This window comes from Hyperoodon ampullatus (genome assembly GCF_949752795.1).
Source record: "Hyperoodon ampullatus genome assembly, chromosome: 13".
Taxonomy (NCBI): domain Eukaryota; kingdom Metazoa; phylum Chordata; class Mammalia; order Artiodactyla; family Ziphiidae; genus Hyperoodon; species Hyperoodon ampullatus.
In genome coordinates, this window is record NC_136926.1 from 89,221,940 (window position 1) to 89,246,385 (window position 24,446).

The window sequence follows — 24,446 nt, forward strand, 5'->3', positions numbered from 1 at the left end:
TGGGAGAACGGCGGGGGCGTAGCCCAGTCGCCCCGCCCACGCGCCAGCTGGCCCTGCCCCCGCGCAAACGTCATCACGTCCCGTCCCCGCTCCTCAGTTACGTCATCAGGCTCCGCTCCCCACCACGTGTCTCTGGCCCCGCCCACAGGCGTCCCGTCCTTCACGTCACCCGGCCCCGCCTACTACCCCATCCACGCCGTGTCTAGCCACCCCTCCCTCACGCGTCGTCACGCCTGTCCCCGGCCCTAGCCGCACGTCGCTCCGCCCCGCCGCTTCACGTCCCGCCTACCTGTCCTCCAGCTGCCGCTCGTCCTCTCGTCCCGCCCACAGTCTCCCGGCGACTTCGCACGTCGCCTCGCCCCACGTCGCCCCGAGCCGCCTCACGTCGTTCCGTTTGTACGTCTTCCCGGCCCGCGTTTCCCCGCCCCACGTCTCACCGCCTCGCGTCACCCGGTCGGCCGTCGCTCGGCGGACATGTGGGCGGCTCTCGGCGGGGCCGGGGGTCTCCATGTGGGGCTCCTTCTGGGCGGCGCTCGAGGCCTGCACAGCTCGCCGGTCTCCTGCGGCAAGAACCTACTCAAGAAATTTGCTTCGAAAACCAAGTACTGTTACCCGCGTGGGGGCGGGGGCGCCGGGGACTGTGGCCCAGAGTGGTGGCTCCAAGGGCGGGGGGCTTGGCGGGGCAGGGGGTTCGCGGGCGGGAGGCTCGGCGGGGTGGGGGACTCGGCGGGCGGGGGGCTCCGTGGGACGGGGCGTCCGCGGGCGGGGGGCTCCCTGGAGCGGGAGGTTCGGCGGGCGGGGGGCTCGGCGGGCGGGGGGGTCCGCGGGCGGGGGGCTCGGTGGGCGGGGCGCTCGGCGGGGCGGGGGGTCCGCAGGGGGGTCCACCGCCGGCGCACTGGCCGGCGCCCGAGCTCCCAGCCGCGTCAGTAAGCGCAGCTTCTGCCTGTTAGGTTAATGGCTGTTGAAAGCTCACCAGGGAGCCCACCTCTGACAGTTAACGTTTTTCCCACCCAGCCTTTTTTTTGTTCTTTTACACAGCTGTGACGGTAAAGTTCTCAGTCTCCTAAAAGCTAAGAGTGCCTCATGAATTTATGAAGCAAAGTGATGTATACATTTACAGTCCACTCTGGGGCTGAGGTTCCCAATCCTCGGATTCAACCAACCTTGAATTGAAAATGTTCCGAAAAAACTCCAGAAAGTTCTAAAACACAAAACCTGAACTTGCCTTGCTGGCAACTATTTACGTAGCATTAAGTAACCTAGAGATGATTTAATGTATCCGGGAGGATGTGCGGAGGTTATATGCAAATACAGCGCGTTGAGCATCCTCCAATTTTGGTATCTTTGGGGTCTTGGAACCAATTCCCCACAGATACTGAAGGATGAAGATTCTTGTTACTAGAAGCGTTTTTCGGGAGAGTAGTTGCATCACATAAAAGAGAGAAGGAAGAATTTCCTTTCCATATTAGTGCGTTCTCTGTGGGGTTAATTTGAGGAATAAAGAAAGCTTGTCGGGATAGTTTTTTTATGACAAGAGGTAAGTATAATAAAATATGTTGATTTCATATCATTTTTAATTCAGTTGTAGATATGGGTATATGTATGTTTTTGTTTTAATACACTTTTTTAAAACTTTAAGGTTTACAGAAAAATTGGGGAAGATGAGTAGAGTTCCCATGTAAGCACACTCAGGTTCCCTTCTATTAACCTCTTATGTTGGTGCAGCACATTTGTTACAATTGATGAACCGGCATCGATACATTATTATTAACTAAAGGCCGTGCCTTATTCACGTTTCCTTAGTTTTTCCCTAACGTCTTTTTTCCGTTCCAGTATCCCATCCAGGGACCGCATTACATTTAGTCGTCATCTTTTTAGGCTCCTCTTGACTGGCAGTTTCTCAAACTGTCCCTGTTTTGATGACCTCGACAGCTTGAAGAGTACTGGTTAGATATTTTGTAGGATGCCCTTTTGTTGGGATTGGCGTGATGTTCTTCTCTTGTGTATACTGGGGTTTGGTTTTGGGGAGGAAGACCACAGATGTAAAGTGCCATTTTCATCACATCCTGTGAACACATACATGCTCTCAACATGGTGTATCACTGTTGTTGTTGGTCTTGATGACTGACTGAGGTCATCTGTGTCTGTCAGGTTTATCCACTGTAAAGTTACCGCCCAGCCCCCCAATTCCATACTGTCTTCTTTGGGGGGAAAGTCACCGTATGCAGCTCACACCTAAGGAGTGGAGAATTATTCGAAATTCATTAATTATTCAAAATTTTTCAGGGGAGATGTGTCTCTTCATTTATTAACTCATCAGGATGGTCTCACGGGTTATAATCCAGTACTACTTAATTTTGCTCAAGTTGTTTCAGCTTTGACACTGGGAGCTCTTCCAGGTGGTTCCTATATCCCTTTGACACATCCCGTTGTTACGGGGTTTTGAAGTAGTTTTTAAATTAGAAAACTTTTTTTTTTTTTTTTTTAGCACCTCCTTACTTTCTGGCACCACAGGATGCCTCAGCCCTAGAATCAGCCACTTCTCCAAGGAGCTCTGGTTCCTTTATTGGAAACAGGCGTCAGAAACCATGATCTGAGAGCTTAGTATGTTTATTGCTACTGGGGTGTCTGTCTTTTAGACCCTTTCAGGTGGCAAAGCAAAAAAAAAAAAATAGTGTTTATGTTAATCCCTGTGTCTGTGCTTATCTAGGAACGTTTCTGCGTGTCACCACCTATAGCTGTAACAAGTGAAACTTGAGTTCATACTGATCTCCAGCCCTAATCCACTAGCACACGAATCATTCTCACTTCCTTCGCTTGCTTGTCTGCAACAGCGAGGGGCCTGGATCCCCCATCTGCCTTCTGTTTACTTAGCTGTTCAGTCCCAGTTGTTGTGTGGCGGTATCAGTCGTTAACCCTCCCCTGGGAAACAGCTTTATTCAGTAGAGGACAGTGCTCATGTGCAGTTTGGTAGGTGTGTTTTTAAGGTCCTCGTTCTCTACCTTTCGGACTAGAGGTGGACTTCAGGTAAAAGTTACGAGCTTGAACTGAAACTGTTGTCTGTCCCCACAACCCATGCTACTGTTCATTGGGTATCTAAATCTTTTAGGCCCCTAGTAACCTAATTTCTGTGTCCAGGGCTAGCCCCTTAGAAACAGTTATGACATTAGCTTTTGTAACTGTTTCTTATTTGATTTGCTATCAGTATCCAGCATAGTTCTTATTTTCTCCCCATAGGAAGAAGTTTTGGTATGAAGGTCCTTCCTTGGGCTCTCACTTGGTAAGTATAGAGTAGTAGCGATGAGCCACTTGAGAATCTCGGTGGGTGTGAGGCTCCAGAAGTCGGCACCTCTCCGGCCCTTCTATTTCAATATTGGAGGGGACAAGGTCTGTAGAGGTGGGACTAGGTACACTGGAACCACAGAATTTTTACCTTTAAAACAAAATTACACTAGGGGACTTCCTGGCAGTCCAGTGGTTAAGACTCTGCACTTCGGCTGCAGGGGGCGTGGGTTTGATCACTGGTTGGGGAACTAAGATCCCACATGCCGCACAGTGCGGCTGGAGAAAAAAGAAAACAAAATTTACGGGATGTCGTATCTGTTATCAAATTCTAATATGGTAATGTCTATTCAGTTTGTGTGTGTGTGTGTGTGTGTGTATGTATGTGTAACACAGATAATGTGTAGATACACAGGCATACCTTGTTTTATTGCATTTCCCAGATACCGTGTTTTTTACAAATAGGTTTATGGCAACCCTGCATTAGCAGGTGATGTTAGCATTTTTTAGCAATATTTTTAATTAAGGTATGTATATTATTTTTAGACATATTGCTGTTGCACACTTTAATAGACTACAGTATAGTGTAAACATAACTTTTATATGCACTGAGAAACCAAAAGCGTGTGACTCACTTTATTGTGATATTTGCTTTATTGCGACGGTCTGGAATGAACCTGCAGTATCTCTGAAATATACCTGTACTGTGAGAGTTTATGTAATGAATGATTCTTGATAGAAAAAAATACACTGTATATACTAGAAACCACTGAATTGTACTTTTTAAGAGGAAGAATTTTATGCTATGTGGATTATATTTCAATAAAATTTTTTGGGGGAAAATAATATATGCTTGGCAGTACTCTTGATCTTTAAAGGATGGTAGGTAAAATCTAGAAGGGTCCTGGTCTGTAAAATAAACTGTATCTTCATGAAAACTAAGATGGCTGAGAATGACCTTTATCGTCAGTTATACAAGTTTACGTACAGTTGTAATGTTGCCTGTGTGTCTGCTTTTCTTCTTAACGGAGACTCACAAGCCGTCTCAGTTGGCATCCCTGACAAAGAGCACCTCCAAGAGAGCCAGGAGGGAAGACCACGTGCGCCTGAGGGCCCTGAACGGCCTCCTCTACAAAGCGCTGACTGAGTTGCTGTGCACCCCGGAAGTGAGCCAGGAGCTCTGCGACTTGAATGTGGAGCTCTCCAAGGTACGCCTCGGGGCCAGGGAGGGACTGCGGGCCTTGCCCCTCTGTCGCCGCCTGACAGTTAGAAAAGGCAGGAGGGATGCTCAGTGTGGCCATCTGGGTATTAAGGAGAGGAAGGTGCTTGTGGGGTGCAAAAGCAGGTGTCTCGCTGTGCACGGTGCGGGGGGTGGCCAGACAGCACCGAGGGTGCTTAGAGCCCAGTAAGTGATGAAGTGGGGCGTCTGAAGGTCTGGGGTTCAGGTGAGTGGTGGACGATCTGCCTTTATCTTGGTGTAAAGACACGGGAGGCGGCTTCTGCCGTCTGTGCCCCCAGGGCGGAGCGCGTGCAGCCAGAGGGAAAGGAGGAGGAGCAGTAGCAGCAGCTGAGGCGTTTCTGTGCGTGGGGCCGAGGCTGGGCTCCGCTCAGGGAAGGGGACGTTTCCCCCTTCCCCAGCGCTGTGCTTGGGGCACTGGCCCTGGCAGCGGGAGCCTGCAGCCAGGACTGCCTGTGAGTTAGTGCTCCTGTCCTGACGCACTCTGTCTCCAGGAGCCCAGGTGAGCTGAGGGTAATTGGGGCTGGGCTCAGGTCTCTCTGACTTCAGACTTCTCCACCTGCCGCGTGTTCTGGAGGACGACTGTCTCTGAGGCTCAGAATGCAAACATGGAGGCCGTCCTGCAGAGGAGCGCTGCGCACATGAGGTGAGGCCTCTCCTTGACCCTGCCTTCCAGCTGGTTTGGTTCACTATTTTTGCTTTAAGGAAAATTTGGGAAGCATTTTCTTGAATTTCAGAGCAGAACTTACGCCTTCATATAAGCCATAATCTAGGTCAGCAGTTCTTGAAGTGTGATCCCGGGTCCCCAGGGACCCCTGAGCTCCTTTGTAGGGGGAGGTTGATGAAGTGAGAGCTTTCTCACAATGAGGTGTGGTTTTCCGTTCTCACCGTGTTGACATTTTGTACTGAAGCCATGGGGCTAAAACTGCTGGCCCAGATGTCCTGGTGGGCATTGTAGCTTCAGCACATGCTCATGGTAGTGCACTGCCAGCTTTATTTAAGAATATCCGTGACGCGTATCTCGACCCTTTGGCACATCTTTTTAGTATCTGTGGTGGGAAGTGTGCAAGAAGCTCTGATGGTTGTCTCGGAACACTGCAGTTGCTGATTGTGACCCAAAATAGACACTTCACTTGAAAGAACAAGTGAACCACCTGTGGTTATTCAGATGTGGGTATAGGACAGACATTTTCTCCAAAGTGAGCAAAGTGAACCTGTCACTTCAGGGGCACAACTGACCATATTTGTTGCCAGAGGTAAAATTTAAGCCTTCAGTGAAAATCAGAATTTTAGAAAACTTGTATCCACCACTTTGAGTTTTACAGCCTCATGGTACGTAAGACCCTTTTGATGAGATTGGAGGTGATGTATTGTAAAATACATCATCACTCTGAAAATCTGTGTGACTTGGTGAACCAGTATTTTCTAAAAGACCAAGGCATGAGGTTACAAAATCACACACGGGGAGAGATCAATTCAAAGGGTAAGAGGGCCAGTGGATTTTAATGTACAGAGAATGCTGTTCATTGATCTGGTTTCAGATTCCACACTGCAATCTTTAATAAACTACTGTTTGTTGAGTTTTTGTGTAGCATCAAAGAAAATCTACGCTTTTCTGAAAGGCTGTTCATATACTCTTTCCTTTTCAGTTACAGATCTGTGTGAGGCCAGATTTTCTTCTATTTTAAACAAAATAACAGAACAGATTGAATACAGATACAGAGATGAGAATCCAGCTGTTCCATTATGCTAGGTATTAAAGGAATTTGCAACTACATAAGCAATGCCACTCTTCTCATTAATTTCTTTTAAAATATAGTAGTGGGCTTCCCTGGTGGCGCAGTGGTTGAGAGTCCGCCTGCCGATGCAGGGGACACGGGTTCGTGCCCCTGTCCGGGAAGATCCCATGTGCCGCGGAGCGGCTGGTCCCGTGAGTCATGGCCGTTGGGCCTGCGCGTCCGGAGCCTGTGCTCCGCAACGGGAGAGGCCACAGCAGTGAGAGGCCCGCGCACCACAGAAAAAAAAAAAAAGTTACTTTAAATGAATTAATAAATACACATTTTTCAGCTTTAATTTCTAGTCTGGTATATATTGGTAGATGTAACCCACATAAACAAAAGGTCTTTGGCGTCCTCAATAATTTTTAAGAGTATAAAGGGGGTCCCGAGACGAAGGATTTTGAGAACCGCTGAGCTGGGTGAGAGTAAAGAAGCTACTCGGTTTTCTCCTCAGTCTTAAAGATGCAGAGACCTGGCAGAGCAGCCCTCGGGACTGGAGTTCCTGCTGTTTTCTGGTTAGTTTTTAGGTAACAGAAAATTCAGTTGAACAGAATGTCCCTTTTCCCAACTCTTTTGATCACCAAGGTTTAGTGTAAAGGTTTTCCCATAACTGCGTCACTGAGCACATGTTCTGTGTGTCACAGCAGTGTTTTCACTGGATACTTGTCGCCCCTGGATCCACGTGTATTGCATGACTGGGTAACGTGAAGATTGTTTCTGTGTCTGACGGCCGGCAGCCACGCTTCTGTGGTGCTGTTGCCGATGAGTGTCGGTCGGATGGAGGGACGAAGCACTGGCAGGTTGCTGGTGCCCAAACCACAGAGCCCAAGGCCACAGTGATGCCCAGGAATGTCCCAAGTTCACGTCAGACTATTTATAAGGCTCTCAAAAGTTGCATTTAGAGAATTAAAAACAATTGTGATCGTGCGTTTTGTATCCCTGTTGAAATGTGGCAGTTAGTTGGCTAAGGAAGACTTCATCTTTGAAGAACGTGATAAGCAAAACTCATGCCTCGGGGCTTCCCTGGTGGCCCACTGGTTGAGAATCCGCCTGCCAATGCATGGGACATGGGTTCGAGCCCTGGTCCAAAGATCCCACATGCCGCGGAGCAATTAAGCCCGTGCGCCCCAACTACTGAGCCTGCCCTCTAGAGCCCACGAGCCACAACTGTTGAGTCTGTGTGCCACACTACTGAAGCCCGCGTGCCTAGAGCCCGTGCTCCGCAACAAGAGAAGCCACCACAGTGAGAAGCCTGTGCACCGCAACGAAGAGTAGCCCCAGCTCGCTGCAACTAGAGAAAGCCCACGCACAGCAATGAAGACCCAATGCAGCCAAATAAATAAAATAAATGAATTAATTAATTTTTAAAAAATCATGCCTCACCTCTTTGTGAGATGACATTTTCTGTTTCTGGCACTGTCAACCCTCCACCAAGTGTCACCTGTGACTGCACAAATCTCTTTCTCTCTCCAGGCACCTTTTGATGTCCCAGCAGACCCTGAGGAACGTGCCGCCAATAGTGTTTGTTCAGGACAAAAGAAATGCAGCTTTAGTGGAGGTAAGCCTTTTACATAATTACCTTTTTAGGATGTAAACTTTTATATGGGTAAGATTTTAAATTTAATTTTTAAATATTCAAAAGATAACATATACAGTTTTTAAAAGGTAATAGAAGGGTACAGATGAAAAGTAAGGCACCTGTGCCCTTGTCCTCAGCCCTGTTCCCCAGAGGTGACCACTTCGTATGGCTTTAATGTTCTAATGCTTGTCAGTACAGCCCCAACTAGGAAAGCAGACCCCTCTCTCTCTCAGTTCACAAACTTGAAGCAGTCAGAGCTGCCCTCCTGTGCTTACCTCCTTCTCTCACTTCCCTAGATTTCAGTCTGTCTATGGTTACTTTACACTGTTAAGGCTGACACACTTACATCCTGTCCTGTAACTGTAATTGTTTCATAATTATTTTCCTTGTTTTAGGTATAGATTAATTATAAAGGTTAAAAACCTGTTAAAACATACGTATGTCTTAATCTGGGTGGTGGTTACTTCGTGGTTATTAAGGTATGTTATACCTTTAAAAAGTTTACTGAAAAAAAGAGTAGCATTTACGGGGTTATTACTAGGTGGCTGTTACTCACTGTAGGACTAGGTAGTAGTTAGATTCACAGAGGGGAAAAGATCTGATTGTACATTGTTGTCTTTGTTATTCATGATACTAGCGATACTGGGAACATTATGTGGATAATAACTTTGATAGATGTGTGAGTTCCTAGCTAGAAAGGGGAACAGGAGTGAAGTTGCTGTGCCGCTTACAGCTCAAGTGGAGTTTAGGTCATGGGTGTGCTGTGCAGATACTCAGCAGGAATCCCCGGGCACGTCAGGTGGGGCTGGTGGGAGGACCCACCAGTCTCAGAGGATGAGCCCTCAGCTGGCTTGTCCCTCTCTCTGTGGAGGAAGAATTCAGAGCTGCAAGGTCCTACCTGGCTGTGTGGGTTCCTTTCCAGAAAAAGTCACTGGAGGGAGGGAGGTCCATGCACGCTTAAGCGTTTCTGAGAGGGCCTTATTCTGGAGGCTGTGCTGATGGGTATTTGCATTGGAGACCTCTAGCGTCTGTCCTGCCCCGTGTGCTCTGGGGAAGTGGCCAAGGGTCAGACACGTGCCACGCGGTGATGATGGGTCCTGCATGTGCCCAGAGCTCAGCTGTTGACCTGGGGGCCAAGGGTCGGTCAGGCCTCGGCTGGCACCTCACTGTAGTTAGAAGTGAAGGCTGGACCAGAGGGGTTTCTGATTTGGGTAGGTGATCATTTGAGGGCATGGTCATTGCTTCCCCTGGAGTGAGTCAGGGCAGTGTTTTTCAAACACTGTGTACATTTTTAATAGATTTAAAGTCAGCCGTTGATAAAGCACTTGGCTAGAGACAGAAATTTGAAATTGGGAGTCCTGGACAAAACTTTGAGTCTTCTATCAGTCCGTTTATTTCTGTCTTATATTTTTTTTTTTTTTTTTTTTTTTTTTTGTGGTACGCGGGCCTCTCACTGTTGTGGCCTCTCCCGTTGCGGAGCACAGGCTCCGGATGCGCAGGCTCAGCAGCCATGGCTCACGGGCCCAGCCGCTCCGCGGCATATGGGATCCTCCCAGACCGGGGCACGAACCCGTATCCCCTGCATCGGCAGGCGGACTCTCAACCACTGCGCCACCAGGGAGGCCCTCTGTCTTATATTGGTTGCACCAAAAATCACAGGTAGTTGCAACTGCTAACATTTACCAGTTTCGGCAGCTTACTTTGCATCCTCAGGATAATCTTCAGGTCACTGGTCTGGACATTTGAAAGAGGACTAGTAATAAGCTCTGTCCAAACTGAACCCTGAGTAATTCAGCAATCTTGATGGTACTGCCAGTAAACACACGCAGAGTTGCTCATCAGGAGAGCAAGAACAAAAACCGGGTTCCAGCGCACACCCCTCCGTGAGGGCTTTCCTTACAGGAGTGAGGGTGCGAGCGCCGAGGGGGTGGGGCCTGGCGGGAGGGCGGCTCACAGCGCCCCGTTGGAGACTGGCCGTCCCCAGGGAAGCTGAGTCTGTGACTCTCGAGGCCTCCCCCGCAGTACCCACGGGCACGGCCGGGAATGTTGGCACAGGGTCTCTCACGAGTGCAGTTAGCAGAATGGACGGACGTGCTCTGGAGCAGTCACCTGACCCACCTCCCACCGGACGTGGAGCCAAGGAAAGGCCACGCTCTGAGAGCTTCTGTTCATAAAACGTTCAGGAAAAGCCTGGCTAATCTTTGGTGTTGGAAGTAAAAGTAATGGCTGTCATGGGGAGGGGAGTGAGCAGGAGGGGCCTGAAGGAAGCTTCTGGGCTTCATCTTCTAAGTGTCGCGGGGATGTCCACAGGTGTGTTCAATTTGTGGAATGTCACTGAGCTACACTTAATGATTTGTGTACCTTTCCCATAGATGTTGCACTTCAGTCAAGAGGTTTTTAAAATGTTGATTTTTATTGTAACTATAGAGGAAAAAACTTTTCTTATCTGAATTTTTAAGGGAAACACATAAACTCTGACACCAGTATTCTGGTACATGCACACTCGTCTCCCCACTGACGGTCAGGCTTCCGAGAGCAGGTGTCGGGCAGCCGGTGCCCACCGCGCAAGGGCACCCACTGCCCCACTGCGCATGGTCTGGCCCCACCAGCTGAGCTCAGAGCTCCTCTTCCACACAAGAAGTTAGCCCGGTGTTAGAATTCGAGGTTGTGTTTGGATTTGGTTCTTTGTTAATAAAACAAGCTTTACCGAGGCTTAATTTATGTTGAGATGTGCCTCCTTTGACAAACGCATACCTTTGTGTCATCGCCACCCCTGCTCACCCCGGTCAGCTCTCCCCTACCACCCGTCTGATTTCAGTCACTGTAGGTTAGTTTTGCCTGGTGAGATTTCTGCAATTTCACATGAATAGAATCGGGATGTTGTCTTTTGCATCTGGCTTTGCTCAGCACAGTGTTTTTGAGATTCATCCATGTTGTTTCATGTGTAAGTAGTTCCTTTTTTATTGGTAAGCAGCATCCATTGTACAGCTGTACTGCAGTTTACTTACCCATTCACTTTTTGATAGACATTTGTCTTTTTTCCCAGTCCTTGGCTATAAAGAGTGAAGCACTGTGAATATTTGTGTACAGAATTTTGTGGATGTATGTTTTGTTTCATTTAGGTCAGTTCCTAGGAGCAGCAGGCGTATGTTTAACTGTCAGAAAGCTGCCAGGCTGCTTTAACCACGGCCGGGCTGTCGGCACCCCCACCATAGCGTCGGGGTCCCTGATCCTCCACGTTCTCGCCAGCCCCTGGCGTTGCCATCCTGATGGCTTAAGCTTGCATTTTCTTTTTTTTTTTTTTTTAAATTTCGGCTGCTGCTGGTTCTCTGTTGCAGCATGCCGGCTCTTCGTTGCGGGCTTCTCTCTAGTTGCAGCGTGCGGGTTTAGTTGCCCCGTGGCATGTGGGATCTTAGTTCCCCGACCAGGGATGGAACCCGTGTCCCCTGCATTGGAATGCGGATTCTTAACCACTGTGCCACCAGGGAAGCCCCCTAAACTTATATTTTCTTGATGACTAATTATATTGAGCATCTTTTCATGTGCCTACTGGTCATTCCTCCTTTTGTGGATCAGTTAAAGTCTCTTGCCCATTTTTAATAAGGTTTGCTTATTATTGAGTTGTGTAGGTTCATTGTATATCTGGTACAAGTCAGTTGGCAGAAATCTTCATTGTGAATGTTTTCTCCCACTTTTAACTTTGGAGGAGGCCACTTTGTCCTTGTTTTGTAGCATCGTCAGTCCTGTTCCTGGTATTTTCTGTGGACTGATTTGTCTCCAGTTCTGCTTCTTTTCACCTTTGTGGTTTGATTGGTGTGTCACCAGTTGCTGATGATGCTTTAGTTCTTGCGTATGACAGGGCCTGGTTGTGGACCAGGCTCGCCTGGGCTTGCACTGAAGCAGGAGGTCGGGTCTCAGTGTGCGGCCCCAGTAGGACGACCTGGCGGCCGTCAGAACAGACGTGTGAAGGTGGAGGGGCCCTCGACGGGCCCTGCTGAGGGGCAGGGTCTGTCCCCAGCGTCGGCCCCTCAGCCCCTGCAGGACCGGAGCCACACGCTAGACTTTGGACGCTCACGTTACCTCATGGGGGGGTTTCCCCACAAATTCTGTGGCAAAATTGAAGCATTTTATGAAACTTCGTTAGAAACCAGTAAGCATTAGTAATTCAGCTAATATTTAACTGGTTTCTTTGTAAATTTGACTAACATTTACAAGTTTTAAGTGTAGTTTTTAAAAAGCTTCAATTCATTATCAGAGGAAGTGTGATTAAGGTAGCGGGTGTGGGCAGTGTCACCGGAAGGAAGGATGTCAGGCAGGCTTGAGGTCTGTGGTTGAGCTGGCACCGGGCAGCGGATGCTCGCACTCAGCTGGCTCCCGGCTCCGACACAGGCAGTGGTGTGGCTCGAGAATCACCCTCTGTCTGTTCCTTTTCAGGTTGATCGGTTACTGGCAATTGCCGATTTTGGACCCCCGGATGAAAAAGACTTTGTGCAAAATAATTTCAGGTGATACGTGTGGGCATATGTTTTTGATTCGGGCAGACACCCAGGTGTGGACTTGCTGGTTTCCACAGCAGCTGCACAGTCCTGCCTGTCCCCAGCCAGGTGTCGAGGGGCAGCGGGCCCTGCTTTGTGCCCTTGGGTCTTGCCCTGGAGCCCAGCGTGGTGTCGGCGTGCAACTGGTGAACTACCCAGCACCTGGGCGAGGCTGTCAGGAGGGCCTTGGGGGTCCACACAGAAGTGCTGGGGCCTGGACTTTGAGTGCTGGCAGTAGCGGTTCATTCTCTCCACTCCCTTGTCACACTGCTGCCTGGCAGGCCCTGTTCTCGCACTTAGGGAACATCTGTGAACAGTAAACGTCAGGATAGGCCTCTGAGAAGGTGACGTGAGGATTCGGGGGTGGGGGGAGCCCCATTCCAGGTGAGGGAGCAGCTGCACCACGTGTCTGGCCTGTGTTCCATAGATCAACTGTGTCAGCATCATATGGGTACCGTCAGGGCCTTGGGGTGGGGACCCCCAGCCACCCTGCCAGGGGATGGGCTGCAGCACTCAGAGCCCTGAGCTAGAGCAGAGGCCCCAGGCGGCAGTGAGTCCCCGGCTTCCGGATCAGCAGTGAGTGGATGTGGGGAGAGGCAGGTGGGGAGACCTTCCAGATTAGAGTTAGGGTTAGAGGCATGATGTGGCCAGATTTGGGTTTTGAAAAGATTGCTCTGGTTTTGCTCTCAGAATAGACTCTTCTCTTTTGGTTCATCAAGTAACCTGAGTGACAGATCTAAAGAACCCTCCCCCGTTCCCCCGTCCCCCCGTCCCCCCAGTAATTCTGTTTAACTAGCTTAGTGTACTAGCCATGTTTAAGTGGGGAAAAAATGAAAACGCATTTAATGTCAGTACACAATGGCTGCACCAGTAGTATGCTGGCCTGAACCACACACGGGCTCCAAGAGTGCTGGCCGAGAGGTTGTGGACTGGAGAACGCCAGACCAAGCCCCACTTCTGTCCAGTTTCCACAGTTTCCCTTAGAGAGGTGTTAGGACAGTGCATAAGCAAATGGCTGTAGGAAGTATCGTGCATGGTGTAAATTTCTTCTCCCCTGCAGCGCCCCCGAGGCCCTGGACACTGCATCGCTGTGTGATACCCTGGGCCCTGCCGCACCCTCGAGTTTGTATGGGATTGACCACGAGGCTCTCAACAAGCAGATCCTGGAGTACAAGAGGAGGAGAGAGAAAGGGCTTGGGAGCGTGGGCCCAGCGTGGCTGGAGCACACGGCTGAGCTGATGAGGAAGAGGAAGGCCAAGCCCCGCATGGACGATGACCTCTCTCCCAAGGACTGCCTGTGGGAGACGGGGAGTGACGAGCCCCTGGACGACGGGGCCCTTCCCGAGGAGCACACCCCGGGGTATGCATGGGGGCTCCAGGGGCAGAGCAGGGACCAGAGGCAGAGAGAAAGGATCGCGGATCCTGACCCGCTCCCGTGAGCACACGGAGACCCGCGCTGCTGGTGTCCCACCGGGATTCCCTTGTGCAGGTGCAGGCTGAGCTGTGTGGGTGTCATCTCTGAGCCCTTCAGACCTATTGCTGTGCTGCAGTGAGAGATGGGGCGAGGCTGTGGAGAGAGTGTGAAATCTCTTAGGTCGATGGCATACGGTCTGCCCTCCATATTTGGGGTTCCAGGCTTGCATGTTTGCTTGCTCACTAGAGTTTGTCCACGGCCCCCAGATCCATACTTGTGGCACTTTCATGGTCGTTCTCGGACACGCACAGACCAGTGGAATGCACATGTGACCTTGTGGTCACACAAGGCACTGCTCTGTCTGCTTTGTTCATCTCGGGCTGTGAGCAGCCATCCTCTCTGATCGGGTTAGCACCACGTTAGTGCCTTCTGACAGAGATTTCACTCACGGTGCCTAAGTGCAAGAGGCTGTGATGTGTCTTCTAGAGAAAGCACGTGTTAGGTGAGCCTCGTTAGGAAATAAATAAATCATTTAATTCTGACACAGAAACGTTGTCCTGGGCTTGGGGCATCTCCATTTCCCAACTATCATCAACCTTGAAACACTGAAAATGATGAAAGTTCAGATGATTGGAGAAAGGTACACTATTAAGGTAAAGCAAGGAAACCTGTAACGTGGCTTTTCAGGGAGAGTAATTTCCCTTCTTGTAAACTGTTTCAGGAAGGAAAGCATCGCCTTGCCTCTGCAACAGTGGCAAGCCCCAAATGCCACTTTCCCTTTCGGCATCTGGGACCAGGTGCGGTGCCCCAGCAGGGATATGGCACCAAGAAGCTCCGTCTTTGCCGCGACAGTGGCCCCCACTGACGGGACAGCATCCCGGGACGCCCCTGTGGATGCTCCAGGCGTGTTGCTGTTTGGTGGGGCCTGTGGGATCCTGCCCCGGAAGGGTGCACATAGCCTGTGTGGGGGCTGTGTCCATTAGGAGTGTGGGTTGCTTACACAGCCTCTTATGACCAGAGAAGAAATGTCCAAAGGGAGGATGGACCTGTGTTAGAATGTGCACGGGATGTGTCCTGATCAGGTGTGATAAGATGACAGACTTGGAAACCGCTGCCTTGAAAGAAGAGTTCTTGACTCACAGCTCCCGAGAGGAGGGGTGCACCACGCTGCATGGGGCCCACGAGAAGCACCAGGGTCTGTGAGCAGGCTGAGGGCGAGGAGGAGGCGTGGCCGAACCCGTCTGGTGGCTCCTGGAAGACGGAGTGGGCGAGGTAGGGTGAGCAGGTCTGGGCAGGCCTGGGGTTGGGCAGCTGGAGTCATTCCAGCAGGCTCGGCTCTAGGGGTGGCTTCCACTTGTCCACTCCGTGGCCCTGGGGTGACTTGGGGCAGAGGAGACACTGGCCTGGGAGGGTAAGAGCTGGGGAGGGCTCTGGCTTGGCTGGTTTGCGTGTGAGTGGCGTGCTTACAGGTGTCCCCTGTCATCCCAGGGAGCTAGCCAGCTTGCGGAGGGGTCTCTCCCCAGCCTACAGGCCCCCAAGATGTCAGAACATTACAGGAAACAAACAGCGTGGTTAATACCCGACAGCCCTGAGCAGTCTTCTCCACTGACTGCGTCTGGGTCTACACTGCAGAAAGTGCCCAGATCCCAAATTGCGAGGGGCAAGCATGGCGGCAGGCGCCAGTCGGCAAAAGGCGATGAGTGCAGCGGCCCTGTGAGTGCACGAAGCCGGGGCCGTGGGAGAGGCTGAAGTTAAATGGCAGGAACAAGAGTCTTGCTCAGACCAGGATTTTTGGATTTGCTGCATACTCTTACAGGAAGGGGTTACAGTGGTTTGTAAGGTGCAAGAGGGGCCAGGAGTCGGACGGTGTAAAAGGAAGGGGCCTGGAGCGTGGCCCTGCATGTCCTCCCCAGGCCCTGGAGCGCCGGTGCTGGGACAGCTGATCCCTGACAGCCCTGCACCTGCCCAGGCACCTCTCCACAAGTGCAGATGCCGTCTGAGAGCTGCAGGCACGCTGCACACTTGATGTGAAGAGACAAAACTGAATACAGCACGCACCCAGCTCACCTTTCGTTTCATTCAGAGGGCAGAGCACTTTGCTTCCTCAGAGCACGTGGAAGGAGCTCCCAGGCAGCTGGACACGTGGAGCCGGGGAGTGGCCGCTCAGACATGGGAAGCTCCGTGCCCTCCCCGGTCCCTCGCCCTGTGCACCTCTTCCATCTGGCTGTTCCCGGGTTACATCCTTTCACAGTAAACCAGTGACCTGCAGGTGGAGCTCATTAGCAACCAGATGTCCTACAACTTAAACTTACTGAAGACAGAACAAAGGGACTGACTATGGATATCTTAGAAAGGGCCGTCTGAGCAGCCAAAGAACAAAGCTGAAAATGACCGAATATTAAACATGTAAAAACACCCAATAGGAAAGAAAAATTGACAGTCTTCCGGGGGAGCACTGCCCACGAAAGACAGTTAACTTTTTGTCTTGAAAAACTTCATGTTCTTGAAAAGGGTTTTTCTACCTTGAGTTTTCCTCTGATGTCTTGGCCTTCCAAGTCCTATCAGTAAAGTTCAGAATACCTAAAATTTTCTTACAGCATCTTCTGCTCAAGAGTTTGTGATGCGTATAGCTTTCTGTTTTTTGTTCTTTTTTAATAAAAAGAGTAAGTAGTTTTCATCATATGTTTTAAAAAGCATAGTCAAGTCATCACCATCAAAACTGTGATGTATCTCAGCTCTAGAGTAAAAGATGGGGAAGGCCTAAGCAAGTGAACTGCCCCATCGTTTACTTGCCTGTGGGTTCAACACCAGCCTGTTGAGAGGTGTGGACACCCGTGTCCGAAGGTTGCATTCCAGAATTTGCTCAACACTTAATTGAAGGTTATCAAAGCGATGTAAAATGGAACACTGGGAAGAATAATGCATCATGTGACAAAATAGAGCTCAGATTTGCCTTTTAGAAACAGTTCGAGATGAAGAACCAAAATCTACCAGATGAAATTTGACAGGAATACACATAAACTCCTATGTTTGAGATTTAAAATGTACTTATTAAACTACAGGATTGTGGGTTAGGTGAAAAGGGTCCGGTGGTCTCACTGTGAGTTCTGGCTGAGCTGAGGCGGGCACGCTGCTGAGGGTGTGGATGGAAGCTGCAGCTTGGCCGGAGGTGGCCGTCACTCTGGCATCTGACACTGGAGCCGAATTTAAACAGGACTTCGATGGTAGGGGACGATGCCCTGGGAAGGGTTGGCTAAGCCTGTTGTGAGACACGCAGGGGAAGCTGCAGGGTTATTCCGTGCTAGAGGGGAGCTGAGGCCAAGACCGGCAGGAGCTGCCGAGGAGGAGGCCTGAGCTCCCCGCCTGGGGTGCCTGCAGGTCAGCTTTGAATCTGCATTTTTACCTTGAGATGTTACCTCTGTTAGAGGCAAAGGCTCCTTGCTAAGTGTTTGACTTACATTCATCCCTCTTTTCCCCAGCCCCCGACTTGTCACCCGCCTGCAGGCTTGCTTCTCTGCAGGACCCCTCAGCACAAGAGGCCACTCAGGCCACAGCCCCGTGGGCAGGGTCCACACCTGCGCACAGCCTCCCCTGCCGGTGCCTCACTGCGCTTGCTCCTGTGGCTGCAGCAGGGCTCACGCTCATCCCGCTACTCCCACCTCTCCTGGTGAAGAGCCCACATGCCCATAACCCAGTCCCCGAGGCCCTGAAATGTGAGCGTCAGCCTCTCGGGGAGAGCCACGGTCCTCGAGACCTGCTAGGCAAGACTGAAGCACGTGTCGATCTGCCAGCAGCGGACTGCTGTTCAGGTTTGCCCCAAGCTTGAAGGCAGACGTTCTTGCTGCTCAGAGGAAGGAGAAGACAAAGAGCAAACGCAGGAGTGGCTTTGAGGCTCTTTCTCACCCTGTGCCTGAGAAAAGCAGAGAAGAAACAGATGCGGAGCCAAAACACCAGACAGACGTTGGTCATTTGGATCACTGGAAACAATCAGGGTTTGAGGGTGAGTGGGAGAGGCAGAAAGAAGACAAGACACAGATTCTCTGCATACAAGGAGGACGGAGCCCCGGGTCATCCAGGTCCGACTGAGGCGGAAGTGGCAATGTGCTGCGGAGAAGGGCTTTTCCGCCATTTGGCTCTTAGACCTGTCACCCTGGGTTCAGTACTTGGATCTGACACTTGGTGGCTGAGTGACCTCTGCTCCGTTTTCTCCGTGGTCAGGGTACTGGTGGCATCTACCTCAGAGGTCACTGGGAGGACTGTCTGGGTGGCACGTGTGGCAGCACTTAGCAGAGCCTGGCACATGGTATGTGCTCCACGAGTCCCAGTTCTTGATGCTGCCTTCCTAGGGCTTTGGTTTCAGTGACAAAGGGACTGAGGGGGGCAGTTGGTTCTGTCATGTCCTTTGGTGGAGATGCACACAATCTACCTTGTGAGGACGTGCAGAGCAGGACCGTAGGTGCCCCTGGCTGGAGCTGGCTGGGCCTCTGCAGGGTGGGCCCACAGACGTGACTGAATTGTACACGTGGCCAGGTTTTCATGTCCTTGGGACACAAAGATGAAAGGAGGAGATCAAAGTCTGCCTGTTAGAAGTGAAATTTGTTGATCAGAACCCTGATACACCTGAAGAGCCTTATTTATGCAAACATCTCTGCAACCCCAAAATAAATCCTGTTGGGAAAGCAGAAGCACAAACAGCCTTCTCTCTCAGGTTTTGTCTTTGGAACATGAGTACCCGTGTGGCTCTTCTGCATTAGTTTGAATACCGTCCAGCACTAGACTTGAATAAAACCCAAACAGGAAGCTGAATGTTGACAAGTTGTTTTCATTCTGGAAAGTGAAGCTTGGTGTGATTCTTAGGTGTGGACTCCTTATAATCTCCTATGTTGAGATTCCCAAGCTGCGGGCACAAGTCCACCTGGTTAAGCCCTCAGCTGGTCATGGGGTCTCAGGAGCCCCCTCGGAGGAGATGGGACTCAGACATCCAGGATAGACAGTATGGAGGAGATGAAAAGATGCAACAAAGCATCACACAGTCCAAGGCCAGTGGTCAACAAAGACCCATCAGGTCCCGTTAAGGACTTCTCTGTTTCGTTTCCAAGCCTCTCTCCCCAGCTTGGCTCGTTTGCAGGCCTCAAGCCCCACGTGCTTGGATACATTGCCTTGTCTTTCTGGATGCCTCCTGAGCGTTTCTGATGCTCCTGTCTTGCCAGGCCGAGGCCAGAACTCACACTTATGCCCTCAGAGGCTGAAGAGATGATGTCTCAGTTCTGCATGAAAATTCATGGCGCTGCAGTAGCATTCTCGTTGAAGAAACGACACGTCTTCTACTGCTTGCGTTGGGAGGAACTCCTGCTTTGCAGCGGTAACAGCACCAAACTGGCCAAGTCTAGCAGGATGACAGCAGAACTCCAGCTTTCCTAGATCTCGGGGCACCTTCCTAATCCTCCCCCCCTCCAACACACACACTCTCAGTGCAGTGTCTTAGTGCAAGAGTCTTGGTAGCCTTCCCTGCCACCGGGCCTTGGTTTCTGAAACTCTGAATCTTGGTGTGACGAGGGTTGGAGGCAGGGTGGAGGGACTCATGCTTCTTTCCCTTCTAGAACAGGGACTATGCAGATTGGCCCATCTTCCAGGTTTCGGCCATGCAAGGTGTCAGGAGCGATTCTCTGTCCCCAGGTGCAGAGGGCAGGTGGGAGGTACTGTCACATTCCCCTGGGGATGGGTGCTCCGGGTGCCCAAGGACTCACCTCTAGAAACATCCAAGCAGCAGCTTCTCTCCCTGAGAAAACTTAAGCTCTGTCTAACCAGGCACTTGGCTGGACATGCTGTGTGGGAAGCAGTTCTGACTTAGCCTTTCACCGTCTCCGTTTACCCTCCGTGACGTGCACACAGATAGTCAGACCAGCGTTAAGAGAACTCCCTTCCCTTCACAGCTCTGAGGGATCTTTGCTGGAAGACGGATGTGGGACGTCTTATTGCACCACGTAATCCAAGATGGCGTGCAGTCACTGTACAGCTACTGCTGACGTCAGAATCCAAGTGCTCCTGGTAAATGTGGAAGCAATTTAATGTACATCTATTTTTTAAAAATAGGTTTTCAGTATCTGAAGGAAAAAAATGTGGCCTACAATATATTTTGTTTAGCTCTGGATAACGGTTCCCAGTTTTATAGAATGCAGGTCCCTGCAACAGTTTTCTGTACGTATTTTCAGATTCACTTATGCATAGCACCTCTCAACATGGAGCATGACATTACTAGGTACAGCTTTTTAAAGTAAGCTGTTCTGGGAAGAATGTGTATAGAAGGAACTCTCAAATGTCCAATAAAGCCTCTTTACTCAGCCCCAAACATAAAATTCCCCTCTGTGCCTCCACTGCATGCAGATGGCTCATGCACTGGCTTTGGAGAAGTGCTTGACGCAGGTTCTGCAAAAATTAGTGAAATGCAATGGGGGGAGATGCCCCTGCAGCTGGCAAACATTCGTGGGGGCTGGTGGGCAGGTGCTGAGCTGTGTCAGAAGAGCAGCCAGCTGTGTTCATACCGTGACCAGCGTGATGGTGGCATCTTGTGTTGCGTAGGCTGGTCCTTCCATCTGGATAAGTGGAATTCCTGATGTCAGTCCCTGCTCAGGCCCACGACTTGCAACTTGGCTTCTGGGCTGGATGGCTGCATCACACATTATTGGGATCAAGAAGCCCCACCTGGCTCCCATGCTCAACTACTGGATCTTCAAAGCAGGTTTCATCAGAGATATATTAATTTTGGTCACAAAGCCAAGACTGATCGTGTGTGAGTGTATTTTAGTGATCAGAAGAGGAAAAGCGGAGAAAGAGCCATTGAGAAATGACAAAAGATTCATTGCAAAATCTTACCTGAATTATATCTGTGTAACTCTTAGAGGCTTGCAGTGTAGTACATATAACAGAGCACTGTACCCTAACTTTTCCCCCCAAAAAAGAAGAGGCAGGAACGCTTTCCACCTTATTCTAGAAGGCCAGTATAACCCCAATACCAAAGCCACACAAAGACACTACGAAGTAAGAAAAGTAAAGACCAATATCCTTTATGAACATTGATGTAAAAATCCTCAACAAAATACCAGCAAACAGGTTTCAGCAGCATGTTGAAAGGATTAGGGCTTCCCTGGTGCCGCAGTGGTTAAGAATCCGCCTGCCAATGCCGGGGACACGGGTTCAAGCCGTGCTCCGGGAAGATACCACATGCCACGGAGCAACTAAGCCTGTGTGCCACAACTACTGAGCCTGCATTCTAGAGCCCACTGTCCACAACTACTGAGCCCGTGTGCCTAGAGCCCATGCTCCACAACAAGAGAAGACACTTTAATGAGAAGCCTGTGCACTGCAACCAAGAGTAGCCCCTGCTCGCCTCAACTAGAGAGAGCCCACATGCAGCAATGAAGACCCAATGCAGCCAAAAGTAAATAAAAAAAATTTTTTTTAAAGCTAGCCTTTAAAAAAAAAAGATTATACACCATGACCAAGTGGGATATATTCCTGGAATGCAAAGTTCAACACAGGAAAGTCAGTGTTACATGCCACATCAACAAAATGATAGGAAAAACCACATGATCATCTCAAATCATGCAGAAAAAAATGAGACGAAATTCAACACCCTTTCATGAAAAAACACTCAACAAAATAGGAATAGGAGGAGACCTTAATATTTATAATAAAATCTGTATATGAGAAACCCACAGCAAACATAATAATGGTGAAAGACTGAAAGCTTTTCCTCTAAGGTCAGGAACAAGACAAAGATACGTGCCTGCTTTCACCATTTCTATTCAACATAGTACTGAAAGTTCCAGCCAGAGCAATTAGGTAAGAAAAAGAAAAGGCCTCAAATTAGAAAGGAAAAAGTAAACTGATCTGTTTGCAGATGAATGGTCTTATGTGTAGAATATCGTAAAGATACCACATACACACAAAAAGCTGTTAGATCTAATAAATGAAACCTACAAAGTAGCAGGATTAGAAGTCAACACACAAAAAGCAGTTGCATTTCTATACATGAGGAATGAATGATCTGAAAACAGAATTCAGAGAATTCCCTGGTAGTCTAGTGGTTAGGACTCAGCATTTTCACTGCCAGGGCTTGGGTTCAGTCCCTGGTTGGGGAATGAAGATCCCACAAGCTGTGTGGTGCAGCCAAGAAAAAACAAAAAAAACCCCACCATATTACAATAATAATTACATTTACAATAACACCAAAAAGAATAAAATACTTAGGAAATAACCAAGAAGGAGAAAGACTTGTACAATGAAAACTACAAGACATTCTGAAAGAGATTAAAGAAGAGAAATAAGTGGAAACCCCCTGTGTTCACTAATTGGAAGACTTACTATTAAAACACCAATATTACTCAAAAGTGTTCTGCAGGTTCAGTGCAATCCCTATCAAAATCCTGATGATTTTTTCTCAGAAATTGTAAAACATACTAGATTTCATAAGGAATCTCAAGGGATCCTGAATAGTCAACACAATCCTGAAAAAGAACAAAACTGGATGACTTTCAGTTCCCAGTTTCAAAACTTACTGCAAACTAGTGAAACAGGGTGCTACTGGCTTAAAGACAGACATATAGACCAATGGAATAGAACAGAGAGCCCAGAGTGAACCCTCAGGTATATGGCCAGATGATTTTTGTTTTTGTTTTTTAATATTTTATTTATTTATTTATGGCTGCGTTGAGTCTTAGTTACAGCACACAGGATGTTCGTTGCGGCACACAGGCTTCTCTCTAGTTGTGGTGCGTGGGCTCAGTAGTTGTGGTGCACAGGATTAGTTGCCCTGTGGCATGTGGGATCTTAGTTGGATTAGTTGCCCTGTGGCATGTGGGATCTTAGTTCCCTGACCAGGGATTGAAACCATGTCCCATGAATTGGAAGGCAGATTCTTAACCACTGGACCACCAGGGAAGTCCCTGGCCAGATGATTTTTGACAAAGGTGCCAAGATCATTCAATGGGGAAAGGAGAATCTTCTCAGTAAATGATGCTGGGAAAACTAGATATCCACATGCAAAAGTATGAAGTTGGGCCTTTACCTAACACCAAATACAAAAATTGACTTAAAATGTATCAAAGACCTAAATGTAAGACAACAGTATAGGGAGTAACCAGGCGGTCCAGTGGTTAGGACTTCATGCTTTCACTGCCGAGGGCATAGGTTCGACCCCTGGTTGGGGAACTAAGATCCCAGAAGCCATGCAATGCAGCAAAACAAACAAAACCCACTATAAAACACTTAAAAGAAAACATAGGACTAAAGCTTCAGAACATTGAATTTGGCAATGATTTCTTGGACATGTCACAAAATGCACAGGCAAAAAAAGAAAAAATAGGAATTTCCCTGGTGGTCCAGTGGCAGGGGTTAAGACTCCATGCTTCCAGGCTTCCCTGGTGGCGCAGTGGTTAAGAATCTGCCTGCCAATGCAGGGAACACGGGTTTGAGCTCTGGTCCAGGAAGATCCCACATGCCACGGAGCAACCAAGCCTGTGCGCCACAACTACTGAGCCCACGAGCCACAACTACTGAGCTCACATGCCTAGAGCCCATGCTTTGCAACAAGAGAAGCCCATGCACCACAATGAAGAGTAGCCCCCGCTTGCCACAACTAGAGAAAACCCGTGCATAGCAACGAAGACCCAATGCAGCCAAGAAATAATAAGAAGAAATTCATGAATCCTGATTGGTTCATAGATTAAAAAAAAAAAAAAGACTCAGTGCTTCCACTGCAGGGGGTGCGGGTTCAATCCCCGGTCGGGGAACTAGGATCCTGCATGCTGCATGGTGCGGCCAAAATGTAAAAGAAAAAATAGACAAATTGGACTTCATGAAAATCTTAAAATTTTGTGCAGAGACAGTATCAGTAAAATAAAAAGGCAGTCCACAGAATGGGAGATAATATTTGCAAATCATATATCTGATAAGGAATTAATATCTAGAATATATTAAAAATGACTACAACTCAATGACAAGGACAACAAAACAATTCAGAACAGACAAAGGACTTGAATAGAAATCTCTCCAGAGAAGATGTACAAGTGACCAAAAACCATATGAAAAGATGCTCAATATCACTAATCATTAGGGAAATGCAAATCAAAACTACAAGATACCAACTCACAACCATTAGGATGGCTACTATTTTAAAAACTAACAGAAAATTACAAGTGTTCTCAAGAATGTGGAGAAATTTGAACCCTTGTGCCCTGTTGGTGGGAATGTAAAATGGTATAGCCATTGTAGAAAACAGTATGGCTATTCCTCAAAAAATTAAAAATGGAACTGCCAAATGATACAGCAATTCCACTCTTGGGTATACACACAAAAGAATTGAAAGTAAGGTCTCAAAATCATAGTAGCGTTATTCACAATAGCTAAAATATGGAAGCAACCCAAGTGTCTTATCAGTGAATGAATGGATAAACAAATGTGATATGTCCATACAGTGGAATATCATTCAGCCTTAAAAAGGAAGGAAACTTTGCAATATGCTACAACATTGATGAACCTTGAGGACATTATGCTAAGTGAAATAAGCCAGTGACAAAAACACAAATTACTGTATGATTCCACTTATATGTAGTACTTAGTG

The 24,446-nt window shown here is 48.9% G+C and overlaps 1 protein-coding gene across 1 annotated transcript; it reads left to right on the plus strand.

Moving 5' to 3' along the window:
* Positions 1-469: 469 nt before the first annotated feature.
* RBFA (ribosome binding factor A) lies at positions 470-14,375 on the plus strand. Its single transcript, XM_079717646.1, has 7 exons — positions 470-602; positions 3,238-3,280; positions 4,314-4,490; positions 5,053-5,165; positions 7,771-7,855; positions 12,311-12,381; positions 13,472-14,375. Exons 1-7 carry the CDS (start codon positions 475-477, stop codon positions 13,848-13,850), a joined length of 996 nt encoding a protein of 331 aa, XP_079573772.1. The 5' UTR covers positions 470-474; the 3' UTR covers positions 13,851-14,375.
* Positions 14,376-24,446: the final 10,071 nt, after the last annotated feature.

Coding starts and splice junctions, on each gene's coding strand:
- RBFA (XM_079717646.1), top strand. CDS start 475: ATGTGGGCGGCTCTCGGCGGGGCCGGGGGTCTCCATGTGGGGCTCCTT. Junction 603..3,237: donor AAATTTGCTTCGAAAACCAA/GTACTGTTACCC, acceptor TTCTCCCCATAG/GAAGAAGTTTTGGTATGAAG. Junction 3,281..4,313: donor CTTCCTTGGGCTCTCACTTG/GTAAGTATAGAG, acceptor TTCTTAACGGAG/ACTCACAAGCCGTCTCAGTT.